Genomic DNA, 15,070 nt, shown 5'->3' on the forward strand with positions numbered 1-15,070 from the left:
CAAAAACCATGCATTTCTATTTGTACGCCTATGCAATTATCTAACTTTTATTGTGTTTAATAGATAGTTAAATTCATTTGATTTTGACTTAAACATTAGCAAAATCGCTCAGATTGAGTCCAAATTCAAGCTCGAGTTTATTTTCAAATTCATTATTTTAAGAAAGAGAAACAGACATAACGCATATATATGCATCCTCTAATTAGTCTTTAACCCTACTGTTTATATCATGAAGTTAAGAATAAGTTCGATTTCGTAAAAGAATGATCTGACCTATGAAAATGTAGGATGAATCGATTGATAAATCATGTTTCATGTATTGACTATATGTAGCTGTGGCAGGTCATTTGTTGACAATAGCACACGAGTATTTATAAACTGAACAACATTGATTTAATTCATTATACCTTGATTTAAATGTTAACCCACCATACTATATATTCAATGGCATTTGCATTCATGAATTCTATATGTCTTTCTGAAAAATAAATTTGGTGGGTCACAAATTTATTTATTTATTAATGTTTGTTTAAAGCACATGTCACCGATATTATGGACCTATCTACAATATTAATGGAATTCTTTATTTTTGTTGATTTGCTTGCTAGCTACAACAAACATAATGATTGTAATAACCCGAATTTTTAGAAACTAATTGTCGAGTATTTTTTTAAGTGTTAAACTTGTGAAATTAATTCAAGACGACAATTGGAGGTTTGCGACATTTCAAAACAAAAACGGAAACGTTCTCGGATCGTTTAATTAGAAAACGTAACGTTACCGCAACGTATAGATCGACTTTTATTCCGTCGCTCGGTTGCAAAAACTTCCTTCACGAAAGTCGTATAGCTCATCGATACGAATTCGTGGACACGTCATGCGTTCGAATCGGACGTCGGATGCAAAAGTTATTAACGTCGGAAGTTCGTTTCCGATTTTGGAAATAGTATAAAAGGAAGGAGAGGAGATTAAAAATCAGATCGGGGTACTGTTCACCCGAGCTCGGGTACTGTTCACCCGACCCAAAAACCTTCTCCGGCCGATTTCTCCACCATCCGACGTCGCCTCGTGTCGTGCCACCTATCAAACTGACGGGCTCGACGAGCTCCATCTTTTGGGCTACGCCTTGCACTCCGGCGACAACCACACACGGTGTAGCAACCGCCGGAAGTTACTGTTGTGGCGGCGCCGCCTCCTCCGGCCACCATGGCTCAAGATTCTTGGGGGGTTTTGCTTGTCTCAGTCCCAGCAACATTCCCACAAAAGAAATCGAGCCAAATCGAAGTGTAAGTACCCGAATCAAAATTTCAATTTCTAGGGTTTGTGAATAGTGCCGATTTCATGTTCTTCGTTGTTTGGACTGTTTAGACTCGGATTTAGACCTTGGTGTCAACTAGGAAGTTGTTGGAAATGTTGTTTAGGTTGTGGTGGTGAAATTTGGTGATGATTGGTGGCGGTCGGTGAACAGTAACGCCGAATGAATAGTAACTCTGCATGAATAGTGATCTGTAACAGTAACTGTGAATAGTGATCTGTAACAGTAAATGTGAACAGCGTCATGGTAAAACAGTAACTTTGAACAGTGTTTTGGTAAAACAGTAACTGTGAATAGTGGTTTAGTAAAGACAGTGATTAGTAAACATGAACAGTGTTCCGTGAACAATGTTTTATGAACAACATTTAGCTGTGCTGAACTCGTCACCTGATATTTTAAGTATCATTTTCTAAGCATTTATCGTGCTATTAGGTGACTGACGAAACGAGTGAGGAAATTACTTTCAGGGTCGTGGAAGTTGCACGCAGGAAAGAAGGTGAGTAAAATCTCACTTATTTACGAATCTACCCTTGCGGTGATTCCAAGATTTTTGCAAGAGTTTTTAATATTGAATTACGACACGTATACAATATAGTGGATTACGTATATATCGTATAAATGGTAATAAGTACATATATATATATATAGTTTGTTATATTATATACTGTTATGAATTCATTGGAATTGGTCATTTCGAATGACGAGAATTAAATGTTGAGCATGTGATGTGATTTTTGTACAATATGAGGTGTGATTATTGTACGTGGTTTTAACATGAGTTTGTTAAAATGTTTTGTCTTCGGACGAGTTTTGTCTTCGGACGAGTTTTTGTCTTCGGACGTGTTTATGAAATATGACATGTATACGATATAATTGATTATATATATATTGTATAAACGGTAAATATGTACATATATATAGTTTGCTATATAATATACTGTTATGATTTTATCGTGATTTATGTCATTTCGATGACGAGATTTAAATATCGAGCATGTGATTTCGATTTGTACAATATGATGTGAGATTATTGTACGTGATTTTAACATTGAGTTTGTTAAAATGTTGATTTGTCTTCGGACATGATTTTTGGTACAATATGATGTGAGATTATTGTACGTGATTTTAACATTGAGATTGTTAAAATGTTGATTTGTCTTCGGACATGATTTTTGGTACAATATGATGTGAGATTATTGTACGTGATTTTTAACATTGAGATTGTTAAAATGTTGATTTGTCTTCGGACATGATTTTTGGTACAATATGATGTGAGATTATTGTACGTGATTTTTAACATTGAGATTGTTAAAATGTTGATTTGTCTTCGGACGTGATTGGTACAATATGATGTGAGATTATTGTACGTGTTTGGCAAGTCGGAACCTAGCCTTTGGCCGGGCGAAAGTTACGATACAGTTAGAGCTCTAGTCTTTCTGCCTTAGTACTGCATGTGAGGTAACGGGTGGTTATCTGCTCATGGGTACTCAGATTGTTTTGGATGTTGGGTAGCGGGTGGCTATCCAACGTCGGCGGTGTATTACGAGAGGGGTAACCGATGTGTACCAGCGTTCTTGGTACCCGTAATATAAATGCATTTGGGTAACCAGAAGGGTTACTTAATTTCTCATGAGCGTTTTATTTCATATTTCTTTGGGACAACCAGATGGGCCGTCCACTGACTCATGAGTGCATTTATATTTGTTTGATTTGTGAATTTTCGTATATATTGATATGCGAGTTATATATTTTCATTTTACTCATACGAGCTGTAAAGCTTACCGGGTTTGTGTTTACAATCCCGGTGCACCAATTCGATGGTGTAGTGGATAACTCCGCAGGTGTGGATTAGCGGGAATTGACGGACCACTCAGAGGACTTGAAGTTATTTATCTCCAGCTTATGTGAGGATTTTGTGTGACTATCTTGTGAGGTTGTTGTGAGGATTATACATTTCCATTTGTTATAATGTTGAATTATAATTTGGTTGTAATAATCAGTTTGACTGAGTTGTATTTTGAACTCAGAGATGATCCGCTGTGGCATTTTAAATGATTTCGATTTCATCGAGATTGTTTGGTGTTTAACGACTTTGAAATTTTGAGTTTTTATACTCGAAATTTTGGGGTCGTTACAGTTGGTATCAGAGCCTAAGTGCGTATTTGGTGATTATCAATATCATCCGGGAGCGATGATCCGACTGCAGGCGGGCACCCATCACATGCTCATCGGTATTGATATGTCGCCGGGTACGCGAGAGTGTTAGGAGCCATACCTTATGATTTGGTCATGTAGAGAGTATTGTGACGATACTCCGATGATTCACATTATTCTGAAATTTCATGATTGATATTGGTTGGATCTATTTTGTCGAATTCGAGACTTCACATGTATGACTGAGTGTTAATTGTTGAATGGTGATGAATTTGGAAAAAAGGGCCGTGAACATGGCCGAGGACGGACGAGAGGTCGCAGCCGAGGTAGGGTTGCAGGCCGAGTCCGCAATGTGGAGAACCTTTAGGAGGAGGCTGCTCCACGGGCAGAACAGGTTGACCATGCTGCTGTCGTTAGAGACGACGATAGTCGTGTGTTAAGTTGATCAAGGACTGTAATCGTCTGTCAACGTCTTATTTCATAGAGGCCTGGATCATATGGTAGTGGACCACTGGATCGAGGGCATCATAATCTATTTTGAGATGATTGAGTACCCTGAGAGAGAAGAAGATGATATCGACACTTATTAGTGATAGTTCGGTAGATGAGATGGTAGGATTGACTCCTACATCTATGAGAAACTCTTTATGTGTCACTTCGCATTTGGAGTGTTCCTCGAATTTGAGACAATGAAAGGCTTGTCCTATTGGGATTGGAAGTGGAGAGTTCTCTGCTTATTTGATCGTGATTCCGGATCACACCTATGATGTGATCATAGGAATTGATTGGTTGAGTACGCAATACACGGTGATTGATTGTTTTGACATGGTGGGTTCATTCATAGACCCAGGAAACCAGAGTTTCGTATCTTTGACTCGAGGCGGATAATGTCATGAGAGTTTGAGTCATGGCATATGTTGAGTATGTGGATCTGAAGTAGCTATCACAGACATAGTTGTGATATCAGAGTAAAGTGAGACGTTTCAGGAGATACTGTGTTATAGCCCCTATAACGAAGACGCCGTATGGATGGGACAAATGAATTCAAAGACTTAATGACTAGTGCGATCAGCTTAGAGAGGCTACAATACTCTCTGAGTTTGACATGCGATCCAAATACTGGAATGCTAACAGGTTTGAGTATATAGTTTCCTATCAGGGCAGAGAACTATCAAGGAGTCTTGATAGAGAGCGTTGACCCTATATTGAGGGATGTTCAGTGTTTAAATGTTAAGGACTAGATTTTAGTTATGCAACTAATCTAAGTTGAAGCCTAACAAGATTGAGATATTATGTTCAGGTAAGAGATGTGTAGACCATAGGTTGGAGGTGGTTAACGAAAATTTTCGTGACTAGCATCTCTAACGCTATTGGTAACAGAGTGGTAGGGCGTATGATACGTCCATAAAGTGGTAATACAATTATTGAATTGAGATTCACATTTTGTCGACGTGACATTCCAAACTTGTTTTGGTTCGGCTATAGACAATTGATGTTACGCATTGTTCTTGGCTGAGCAAGAAATATAAGGTGATGGAGAAATCTCAATGTGGCGATATGAATTAATTATTTGCTAGATGAGCATTTAAATGAGAACGCTGGTCTTTCAGGATTTATTTATTTTGGTGTTGGGGATTGGAACTTCACAATGCCACTGGTCCAAATGAGACGCAATGGCGGTGAAGTAACTCTATTGAAGGTAAGGTATGAGATGACCTTAGCTTAGTGGTGTTTTAACGAATTGGTCGTGACAAGTACCTTCTAACTGGTAAAGAAATGGTTGAGGACTAAATCTTCTTTTCAAGTGCAAGTGGTGTTAGTGTTGGAGACTTAGAGTTTTTTTTCCCTCTATGCATCAGATTGTTTATTGTTGGATAAGGCGAAGTTGACTGAAGTGTTCAACAAGGGATAAATTTTACGATAAAGAGTAATCAATTATATTACTGCTTGCAGAGAAGTTATTTTGGCCGAATGCGTTGGCCATGAGGGTTCTTAATGAAAGTAAAGAAACAACTGTTTAGAGTGGTGGTATAGCGATCATTTTGGGTTAGTTTTGAGGAGATGGTGGACCTAATATCGGGTTCTGTTGAAGTAATTACTAAACTTATTAGTACTACAACGGTGGGAGGAACCAATATCTTAGATGATGCACTGGGGCATTTGTGTGGGACCGTATGTCATGCATTTGAGGCATGTATGAACCAGGGGTAAAGTATATCTCGGTTGTGGTCGTATTGGATTTTGCGCTGTAAAGTTCACCTAATTTTTCATGTTCCACCGTTGGGAGATAAATACATTCTTTGTTTGAACCCCAAATTGTGGCATACCACTCATGGAAGCAGGAAGCTGTAATTAATTTTCGACGGTAAGTTTTGGTGAGTGTGATGGGATGCGTGATGCGTCACTCTTGTGGTGGCGGTAGAGGTTCTCTACTGCCTTGTGCGTATATTAGTCGATTCTCTGGTGAATTTTTTTTTAGAGTAATTCTTAATCCAAGGTGGTGTTCTGTGGTGGTTGTGAACTCAATGAGTTAAGATTTCTTTATCGTGTTGCCGATACAAATATGGTACTTGAGTGGGTATCATGCACGACAACTTTTTATGGTTATAATAAGATGATCATGAAAGGAGATTATTTTGTTGATTGGAAGGAATGGTAGGTTCGTTATTCTAGCGATGCATTGTGGTGAAGTCATGAAGGTATTGTCGTGATAAAGCACGTTTATTTGAAAACCACTATGTGTGATGAAAGTAGTAGAAATGTGTTAATCATTGATTTGACTCATGTTAGATGTTGAGAGTTTTGACCATGCTTAGTGGTAGGAGCTAACTCATTACGTGAGGATAGTCTGTCAAATCGCAAGAGAGTGGTGAACTAGACAAAAGAGGGCGTCGACGCCTCCATGCTGAAAACATCATTATGTTTCGGGAGGATGATTATATTTTGAGTAGCTCACATTCGACTATTATTGTTAGGACATGTGACAGATTGTCTGATGGAGGAAGTTTGAGGTAACGAAAGATAGGTTGAGAGCTTGTATGCTGGATTTTAAGGTAGCTGTGAAATCATTTGAGATTAATTGAGTTCGCCTACAATGACAGTTACCCTTCCAGCATCGGCATGGTACCCTATGAGGCACTTAAGGTAGACCATGTCGATCACCTATCTGTTGGGCCAAAGTTGGGTGTAGTGAGATTTGACAAGAAAGAAATGTTGGCCGAGGTATGTTGGGCCTTTGAGATTCTCGAGAAGGTGGGAAAACTAGCCTTGCCTACTAGCATGTCGGACGTTCACAACGTCTTCTACATTTCCATGTTGAGGAAGTATGATCCTGATGTGTCGCATATGTGATCGATCATAACACCATTGAGGTGAAGGAAAATACCACTTTTGTTTTGAGCCGGTTTGTATTTTGAATAGATCCACAAAGAAGCTTTGGAGGAAGGAAGTGGAGCTAGTCAAGGTATTGTAGAGCCATCATGATGAAGGTGATGCATCATGGAAGCTAGGGTCGGATATGAAGACGGGATACCCACAGTTGTTTATTGAGTGAACTTGAATTTCGTCCCGAAATTCCTTTTAAGGGGGGTAGAATGTAATAACCCGAATTTTTAGAAACTAATTGTCGAGTATTTTTTTAAGTGTTAAACTTGTGAAATTAATTCAAGACGACAATTGGAGGTTTGCGACATTTCAAAACAAAAACGGAAACGTTCTCGGATCGTTTAATTAGAAAACGTAACGTTACCGCAACGTATAGATCGACTTTTATTCCGTCGCTCGGTTGCAAAAACTTCCTTCACGAAAGTCGTAGAGCTCATCGATACGAATTCGTGGACACGTCATGCGTTCGAATCGGACGTCGGATGCAAAAGTTATTAACGTCGGAAGTTCGTTTCCGATTTTGGAAATAGTATAAAAGGAAGGAGAGGAGATTAAAAATCAGAAAATCAGATTTTTTTTTAAAAATCAGCTCGGGTACTGTTCACCCGACCCAAAAACCTTCTCCGGCCGATTTCTCCACCATCCGACGCTGCCTCGTGTCGTGCCACCTATCAAACTGACGGGCTCGACGAGCTCCATCTTTTGGGCGCCGCCTCGTGTTATATTATATACTGTTATGAATTCATTGGAATTGGTCATTTCGAATGACGAGAATTAAATGTTGAGCATGTGATGTGATTTTTGTACAATATGAGGTGTGATTATTGTACGTGGTTTTAACATGAGTTTGTTAAAATGTTTTGTCTTCGGACGAGTTTTTGTCTTCGGACGTGTTTATGAAATATGACATGTATACGATATAATTGATTATATATATATATTGTATAAACGGTAAATATGTACATATATATATAGTTTGCTATATAATATACTGTTATGATTTTATCGTGATTTATGTCATTTCGATGACGAGATTTAAATATCGAGCATGTGATTTCGATTTGTACAATATGATGTGAGATTATTGTACGTGATTTTAACATTGAGTTTGTTAAAATGTTGATTTGTCTTCGGACATGATTTTTGGTACAATATGATGTGAGATTATTGTACGTGATTTTAACATTGAGATTGTTAAAATGTTGATTTGTCTTCGGACATGATTTTTGGTACAATATGATGTGAGATTATTGTACGTGATTTTTAACATTGAGATTGTTAAAATGTTGATTTGTCTTCGGACATGATTTTTGGTACAATATGATGTGAGATTATTGTACGTGATTTTTAACATTGAGATTGTTAAAATGTTGATTTGTCTTCGGACGTGATTGGTACAATATGATGTGAGATTATTGTACGTGTTTGGCAAGTCGGAACCTAGCCTTTGGCCGGGCGAAAGTTACGATACAGTTAGAGCTCTAGTCTGTCTGCCTTAGTACTGCATGTGAGGTAACGGGTGGTTATCTGCTCATGGGTACTCAGATTGTTTTGGATGTTGGGTAGCGGGTGGCTATCCAACGTCGGCGGTGTATTACGAGAGGGGTAACCGATGTGTACCAGCGTTCTTGGTACCCGTAATATAAATGCATTTGGGTAACCAGAAGGGTTACTTAATTTCTCATGAGCGTTTTATTTCATATTTCTTTGGGACAACCATATGGGCCGTCCACTGACTCATGAGTGCATTTATATTTGTTTGATTTGTGAATTTTCGTATATATTGATATGCGAGTTATATATTTTCATTTTACTCATACGAGCTGTAAAGCTTACCGGGTTTGTGTTTACAATCCCGGTGCACCAATTCGATGGTGTAGTGGATAACTCCGCATGTGTGGATTAGCGGGAATTGACGGACCACTCAGAGGACTTGAAGTTATTTATCTCCAGCTTATGTGAGGATTTTGTGTGACTATCTTGTGAGGTTGTTGTGAGGATTATACATTTCCATTTGTTATAATGTTGAATTATAATTTGGTTGTAATAATCGGTTTGACTGAGTTGTATTTTGAACTCAGAGATGATCCGCTGTGGCATTTTAAATGATTTCGATTTCATCGAGATTGTTTGTTGTTTAACGACTTTGAAATTTTGAGTTTTTATACTCGAAATTTTGGGGTCGTTACAATAATCATTATAGGCTAGCTTCAGTAGCTTGTATAAAAGCCAGCATCAAATTTCTAACGAGGAATAAATATTTCAGCATATAGATCAAATGTACTTGAGGGATTTTCATTTTTCAATTACGTTGTTTTGCATTAATTTTCTCAAACGTAAATTGCAAAGTGTTCACTATTGTTCGATCAACTCAGTTCTAGGTCGCACGGCTTTATGTTGTGAAAAACTAAATGGGATGTAGCTTGGGAATGGAAAGAGTTTACATACACCATACTTCTATAATAGAGATTCACCCAATAATGAAATTTGAAAGTATTACAACAACTTTCTTTACTCATATGACAAGAGTCGGGTAAGTGAAGATGGAAATTCGTAAGAACCAAGGCCAGAACATAATTGTATCGTTGGGGATAGATACTAATGGTGCTCAAATTAAAATACAAACCCTATAAACCATTTTAAAATTGGCGAGCTACAATTAATATTGAAGTATAGAATGCAATGAAGAGCAATTATAATATATTAAACTGCATATATATATATATAGCCCGCTTCAGGTGCGGACATCCGCACCGTGTGGATTCGCCGATTCCGGCAACGGCTCGGCGGACCAGCACAACCGCACTACCCACCTCCTTGCAATCCCTTTTGTGCGGGCCGGAGCTCAATCAGCGATTCACGACGACTGAAATATGCAAAAATCAAGTTTTTGGACAGATTCCGGCGATTTTGCGATTCCGGCCGCCGTAGGTTGCCGATGGAGCTCCGACCGGCACATACAGGACCGTTGAGAGGTGGGGAGTGCGACTGTCGTGGTCTGCCCCGCCGTTGCAGTCTACCGTTGCCGGAATCGGTGAATCCGTATCTTACGTAAGGTACGGACGTCCTCACCTGAAAATTCTTATATATATATATATATATATATTTATATTGAAAAAAACTTACGTCCAACCTCGTATGTACGTATGCGTCCGAACTCTCTCTCTCGTTTATTTCACAATGTAAACAAACAATTTAAACAATTCTAAAGTTGAATCAATCAATAAAGATCATCTATGCAAAAAATTAATACAAACAAAAATCATTTTTCTCAATCGATTGCATCAAACAAATTAACGGCTAATCATGAGACTACTAACTTTTATCATGACTGTTTATTTGTTTTATGCAATCGGCTAAGCAAAAGAGTTTTGTTTGCATTGATTGTTTACATGAATAATCTTTATTGATAACATAAACTTTTGAACGGTTTAAATTATGTATTTGTATTATTCAAGTATATATATATATATATATATATATATTCTAGCATATGAACGTTACCCTAACTTGAACACGGTTGTGCAAGCAGAATCAAGACTTTGGGATCCAACAACGATAGAGATGTTACAATCGGTATAACTATGACCCTTCTTATGAAAGATGTGCAACAGACTCCCCTTCCCATGGACTACGGTGTGTGAAGTAAAATTCACAACTCCAACTATCGTCAAATCTTTGAGGAAGTCTGAATCAAGTAGTAATCTGTCTGCTAATATATCCATAGAAGTTCTTATGTTAAACTTCTTATGAGATGGAATCGTACCATCTTTGAACCGAGCCTCAGCGATGAGTTTGCCACGATAGAAGATATGAGCTGTGCTATTGCCATACTTGAAGCTTCCGTAATTTCGATTTTTCACTGTGATCAAAAGTCCAACGGATACATTAAACCTTATCGCCGGAAAGAACACCACGTCATAGCTTTCGAGGTTAATCGGCCTCGCCACAACGTCAGGTTCTTTGAGCTTCAAAACCGTGAGGAATAAAACAACCAAAACTACCACGATGATGATGAGGAGAATGCCAGTAACAATAGCACATAGCTTCCAGCCTCTCAGCCCTCTCTGAAAAGCCATGACTAGGGAATTAAGATACGATTATGAATGATTGGTGTTGCAAATATTTTGTTTAACATCGTAACAACATAGTTATATGGTGTTATAATGATTTAAATAATAAAGGCGGGGGTTTGAGGTGGCATATTTTATTTGTTGAGGACAAATTATTGGATTCGATGTGTAACAATGAATTTTGGAAAGACGGTAAAATTAAGGTGCCATTGTCGCAATTTTGCTTTGTGCATTTTCTATTTTTCTCCGATTTATAGATACCGCATTCGTTTGCCGGCCCATATATGACAAGCTTCAGGTCATTTGACATTATGACAAAGTCCGTCTCGTTCATTTAATAAAAGACTCTTAAATCCTAATGCACTTCGTCATCTCTTTATCACTTTGGATCCTAATTTCTGGATTCAAATCTTCAACAATGTCGATGATATTGAGCACAAAACTAGCTCTTGGTGATAGTTTACCAAAACTGTTTAACTTGAATAGAGATCTGTACTGTACAGGAAATACTCTAACCTTTTATTTTGTGGATGCATCTATCTTAAAGTTATGGTTAATTACATCGCAAAAGTCAGAAGTGAAAGAATAATTAAAACTATCAAATTTACATGTTTCCGGTTTCCATATGATGGGATTGTTGAAGGAAGCGCACATTCTTCCCCATTGAAATACACTTTTGCAGGAAAGCCATCCCCTTTGGCTACTTGTATGCCCGGAGTCTGAGCCTTTTTAAAGGAAATCACAGATTGTTGCTTTCCAGGAACCTTGGGACTATTAGGTTTTGTTCCATTTGTCTGCATCACCAAGAAGTTTAGACCCTTCAAGCCTTGGAGGAAGATGAGATTATTCATATCAGGCAGTTTGGTTCCATTCATGGAGTAGGCATTTTCAAAGCCACGTCCACCACCCTTTTTCATTTGCACTGCGGTGAACCAATCTTCGAAATTGATTGGCATCCAATTGAACAATGTGATTCTAGCTGTCCATCCATCACTGTAATCTGATGATACATGCCAATTGATGCTAACTCCACAATTGTCACCACAAGGTTGTGGCTTTGGCACATGAAAATGTTTGATTTTCGCCCACGCTGCCGCAAGCGCCGATCTATTCTTGAACGGTACAAGAAGAGCTTCAGGAGGTAGAAACATGGCTCGGGCAGAAGGGTTGCATTTCTTAGTATTAGTGCAACCACAGGCACATGTGTTGCAGGGTATGATAGATTCATTATAGTAAGAAGAGTAAGAAACACAACACTTATTTTTCTTACTTTCTGGCTTTGTAATGTTGCAGATCACTTGCCAGCTTGCAATTGCTAATGTTGAAGCTTGAAGACCACTTGGATCTGGAAATTCAGAAGAATCGACCCTGATAGGTTGCCCGCATTTGTATTCAGCACTAAGCACCCCAGAAACCTTCCATTTTTCGGGAGGGTACAATGTCGTTCGTTCCAAGTCAGGAGGTAGCTTGAACACTTGCATTTGGAAAACAGACTTGGCTTCAGTTGCGTTCATTACTGGAGACAAGAGACTACCATTTCTACAACAATAAGGTATTCTTCCAACTTCACTGTCGTTTGATCTCTCCCTAGGAAGATCAGCAATTGTGGGATTCTTTTCACAGTTCATAACCTTCGAAAAGTCCATTTGTTGGTAGTATTGTCCAGGAGGACCATAAATACAAGGCAAATAATCCATTTTATGTGTATAAGCTCCTTTCATAGTTTGAATGAATTCTCCTCTCATCCATTCCCAGCTTATGTTCCAATGATCCAAATGTCCCAAAGCGCTAGTACTCTCGATTGTCACCTGAGCTTGATAGTTGTTCCCATATGCTTGAACTACATCATAAGAAAGTGATAGATCACCCTTTTGGCGAGGCAAGTACTTGATCGCTTTGGTTGTGACCTTGCTTTTCGGATTCCTAACGCAACATACAGTCATTGATGTCTCTGTGTACCAAAAACAAATATAATGAATGGGATATAATCAAAAACCCTCTCCTCATTGAAGCTGGAAGCCATGCAAACTACATGCAATAACATTTTTGTAGGTAGGTTACATTATTATTCCAATATGAATGTACAGAACAAGTACCCTACAAATGACTCGTACTCACTTTTTTTGGTTGGTGAGGGGCACTTGAATCCATCGTTAACAAGGCGTATTGTTTTAGGCATTGGGGTCACAGATGGTTTAACCCCAAACTGAGTGCCACTTAATTGAATCGTTGCTTGAATTTGTGTATAATCTCCGCCTGTGCTTATGGATGTTTTCAAATCTGTTTGTTGAGCACCAGAAAAGTAAGTCCCATTAGTTCCAACCTCAGCCGGGAAATCCTCACCGTTCACAAGAACCGCTCCATTTGCAGCAACTAGAAGTTCTTTGTGTTGAAAACCTACATATATCTTCCATGCTTTGAGTTCGTAAGCGCCGGTGTTGATTATGGTTGCCGTAGAATTGAAAGCCCATGCTTGTTTCTCTGCATTCTTGAGGAGTGGATATATTTTGTGTCGTGAAATGAAGTCGTAGGATACAAAGATCCCATTGCAGTTGTCTTGTGCAGGGGGTGGTGCAGGTGGTGTTGAATCATCACCACCACCATAATCTTGAGCTATGGTAAATTTAGAGAATTCAATAACAAACAAAACGAACATGGGTGTTAGAACCCTCCAATCTCTTTTCATGTCTATCCTTTTTTCACATATACTAGGAAGATGATGACGATCTGATCTTGGGTGCTATATGATGTGATGCGACATGGATATGATATTCCTTGATTGCTGAGAAGAATGTGATAAGACTTGTTTTGATCTTAGAGTCAATGTTCCAAAATCCAAATGCAGCAATTGAGAAATGGGTGTCGAAGGAGAAACTCAAAACTTAGATTATGTGCGATATTGATAAATTTGTGGAGAATAAGTCAGGTGAAATCTCCTCCCCTAAGTTAGTGCTGTATTTGGCAAAGGCAATGGTAAGCGGTCATTTGACATGAATATAGAGCCGAACTCAAATTACCGTACGTAAGTGTGTCACCACTCACCAAGTGTTTTACAATTGAAATTCTATAACCAACTGTATAATGAATCTACTGTTGAGTTAGTGACCGTGTGACCATGGTCATTTTAAGTTCTTATATTCTTAAGTGTAATTGTAGTCGTCCTCACGACGTGAAATATTAACCTTAATTCTAGAAATTTTGAGATCTCGAAACCTAGAACCTCGAATTCCTCAACTAGTACTCCTTAATTTCATTTAATTCTGCACAACCTAAGGGTTCTTTGACAAGGAAATATTTTCAAATTAATTCTCACTACTTGTGATATAATTTAACATATTATCATCTATCACCCACCAAAGTTACGTACATTATCTAAATATTTAGATAACATTAATTGAATGGGAGAGGAGATGGATACATAAGATAAAAATGGCAGTGCATGGTCGCAACTAATGTAAATATTACATCTTTTACTCGGTAGAGTAAATGAGTTCTCAAAGCAGAAAAATGAACATTTGAGCCGGTTCGAATAATGCAAACTTTGCCCGACGCGATCCGACCCAAATCAACCCACTACACGCCTACACCTGCCAAGTGGCAACAAGGTTCTAGTCTTCTCAAAACGATGTACCTTAGGCGCGCTCGGTATAGGTTTTGAAAACAGTTTTTTGTATTTCAAATCCTAAAATCATGGAGTTTGCATACGTTGCATTAGATTCCTAATACAGCAAAAACTCTATCTTAAATACAAAATCAATTTTACACTATCTTTTTCAAAACCATATATCCACATATCCACTATTTTTTAAAAATATAATCATAAGATCTTGGAAACACGGGAAGTGAGGTGTAATACTCCGAAAATTCATATTTAATTTCCAATGAGTTCTCGAATATTATTAAGTTAGTCATTGTCTAATTTTATTAGACGAGTATAAAAACGAAAGGGTTTGAAATATTAATTGTACGGAAACGTTCAATTTAACGAGTCTAAGAGTTGGCTTTTGACTCATTGGGTTTCTTAGAAAACTTCTTGCATGAAAGTCGTAGAGCTCATCGATACGAATTCGTGGACACGTGTCACGCCTAAATCGGAGTTCGTATGAAGAACTTACGAATCAAAAAGTATTTGGACATTTTTGAA

At 38.2% G+C, this 15,070-nt stretch overlaps 2 protein-coding genes and 1 long non-coding RNA gene across 3 annotated transcripts; 1 reads left to right on the plus strand and 2 right to left on the minus strand.

The window, feature by feature from the left end:
• Positions 1-986: 986 nt before the first annotated feature.
• On the plus strand, positions 987-8,985 carry LOC126785809 (uncharacterized). Its single transcript, XR_007671119.1, has 4 exons — positions 987-1,286; positions 1,748-1,811; positions 3,142-3,248; positions 8,841-8,985. It is a non-coding gene; the product is annotated as an uncharacterized LOC126785809 (long non-coding RNA).
• Positions 8,986-10,353: 1,368 nt separating this feature from the next.
• On the minus strand, positions 10,354-10,932 carry LOC126789504 (uncharacterized). The gene has a single exon (XM_050515664.1). The coding sequence runs from the start codon at positions 10,930-10,932 to the stop codon at positions 10,354-10,356; it is 579 nt and encodes a 192-aa protein (XP_050371621.1).
• A 551-nt stretch (positions 10,933-11,483) lies between these two features.
• On the minus strand, positions 11,484-13,612 carry LOC126785789 (COBRA-like protein 10). The gene is made up of 2 exons (XM_050511433.1): positions 13,045-13,612; positions 11,484-12,877 (listed from the first exon to the last, which is right to left on the minus strand). The coding sequence occupies exons 1-2, from the start codon at positions 13,610-13,612 to the stop codon at positions 11,484-11,486; spliced, it is 1,962 nt and encodes a 653-aa protein (XP_050367390.1).
• Positions 13,613-15,070: the final 1,458 nt, after the last annotated feature.

The sequence above is a fragment of the Argentina anserina genome, chromosome 3 (genome assembly GCF_933775445.1).
Source record: "Argentina anserina chromosome 3, drPotAnse1.1, whole genome shotgun sequence".
Lineage (NCBI taxonomy): Eukaryota > Viridiplantae > Streptophyta > Magnoliopsida > Rosales > Rosaceae > Argentina > Argentina anserina.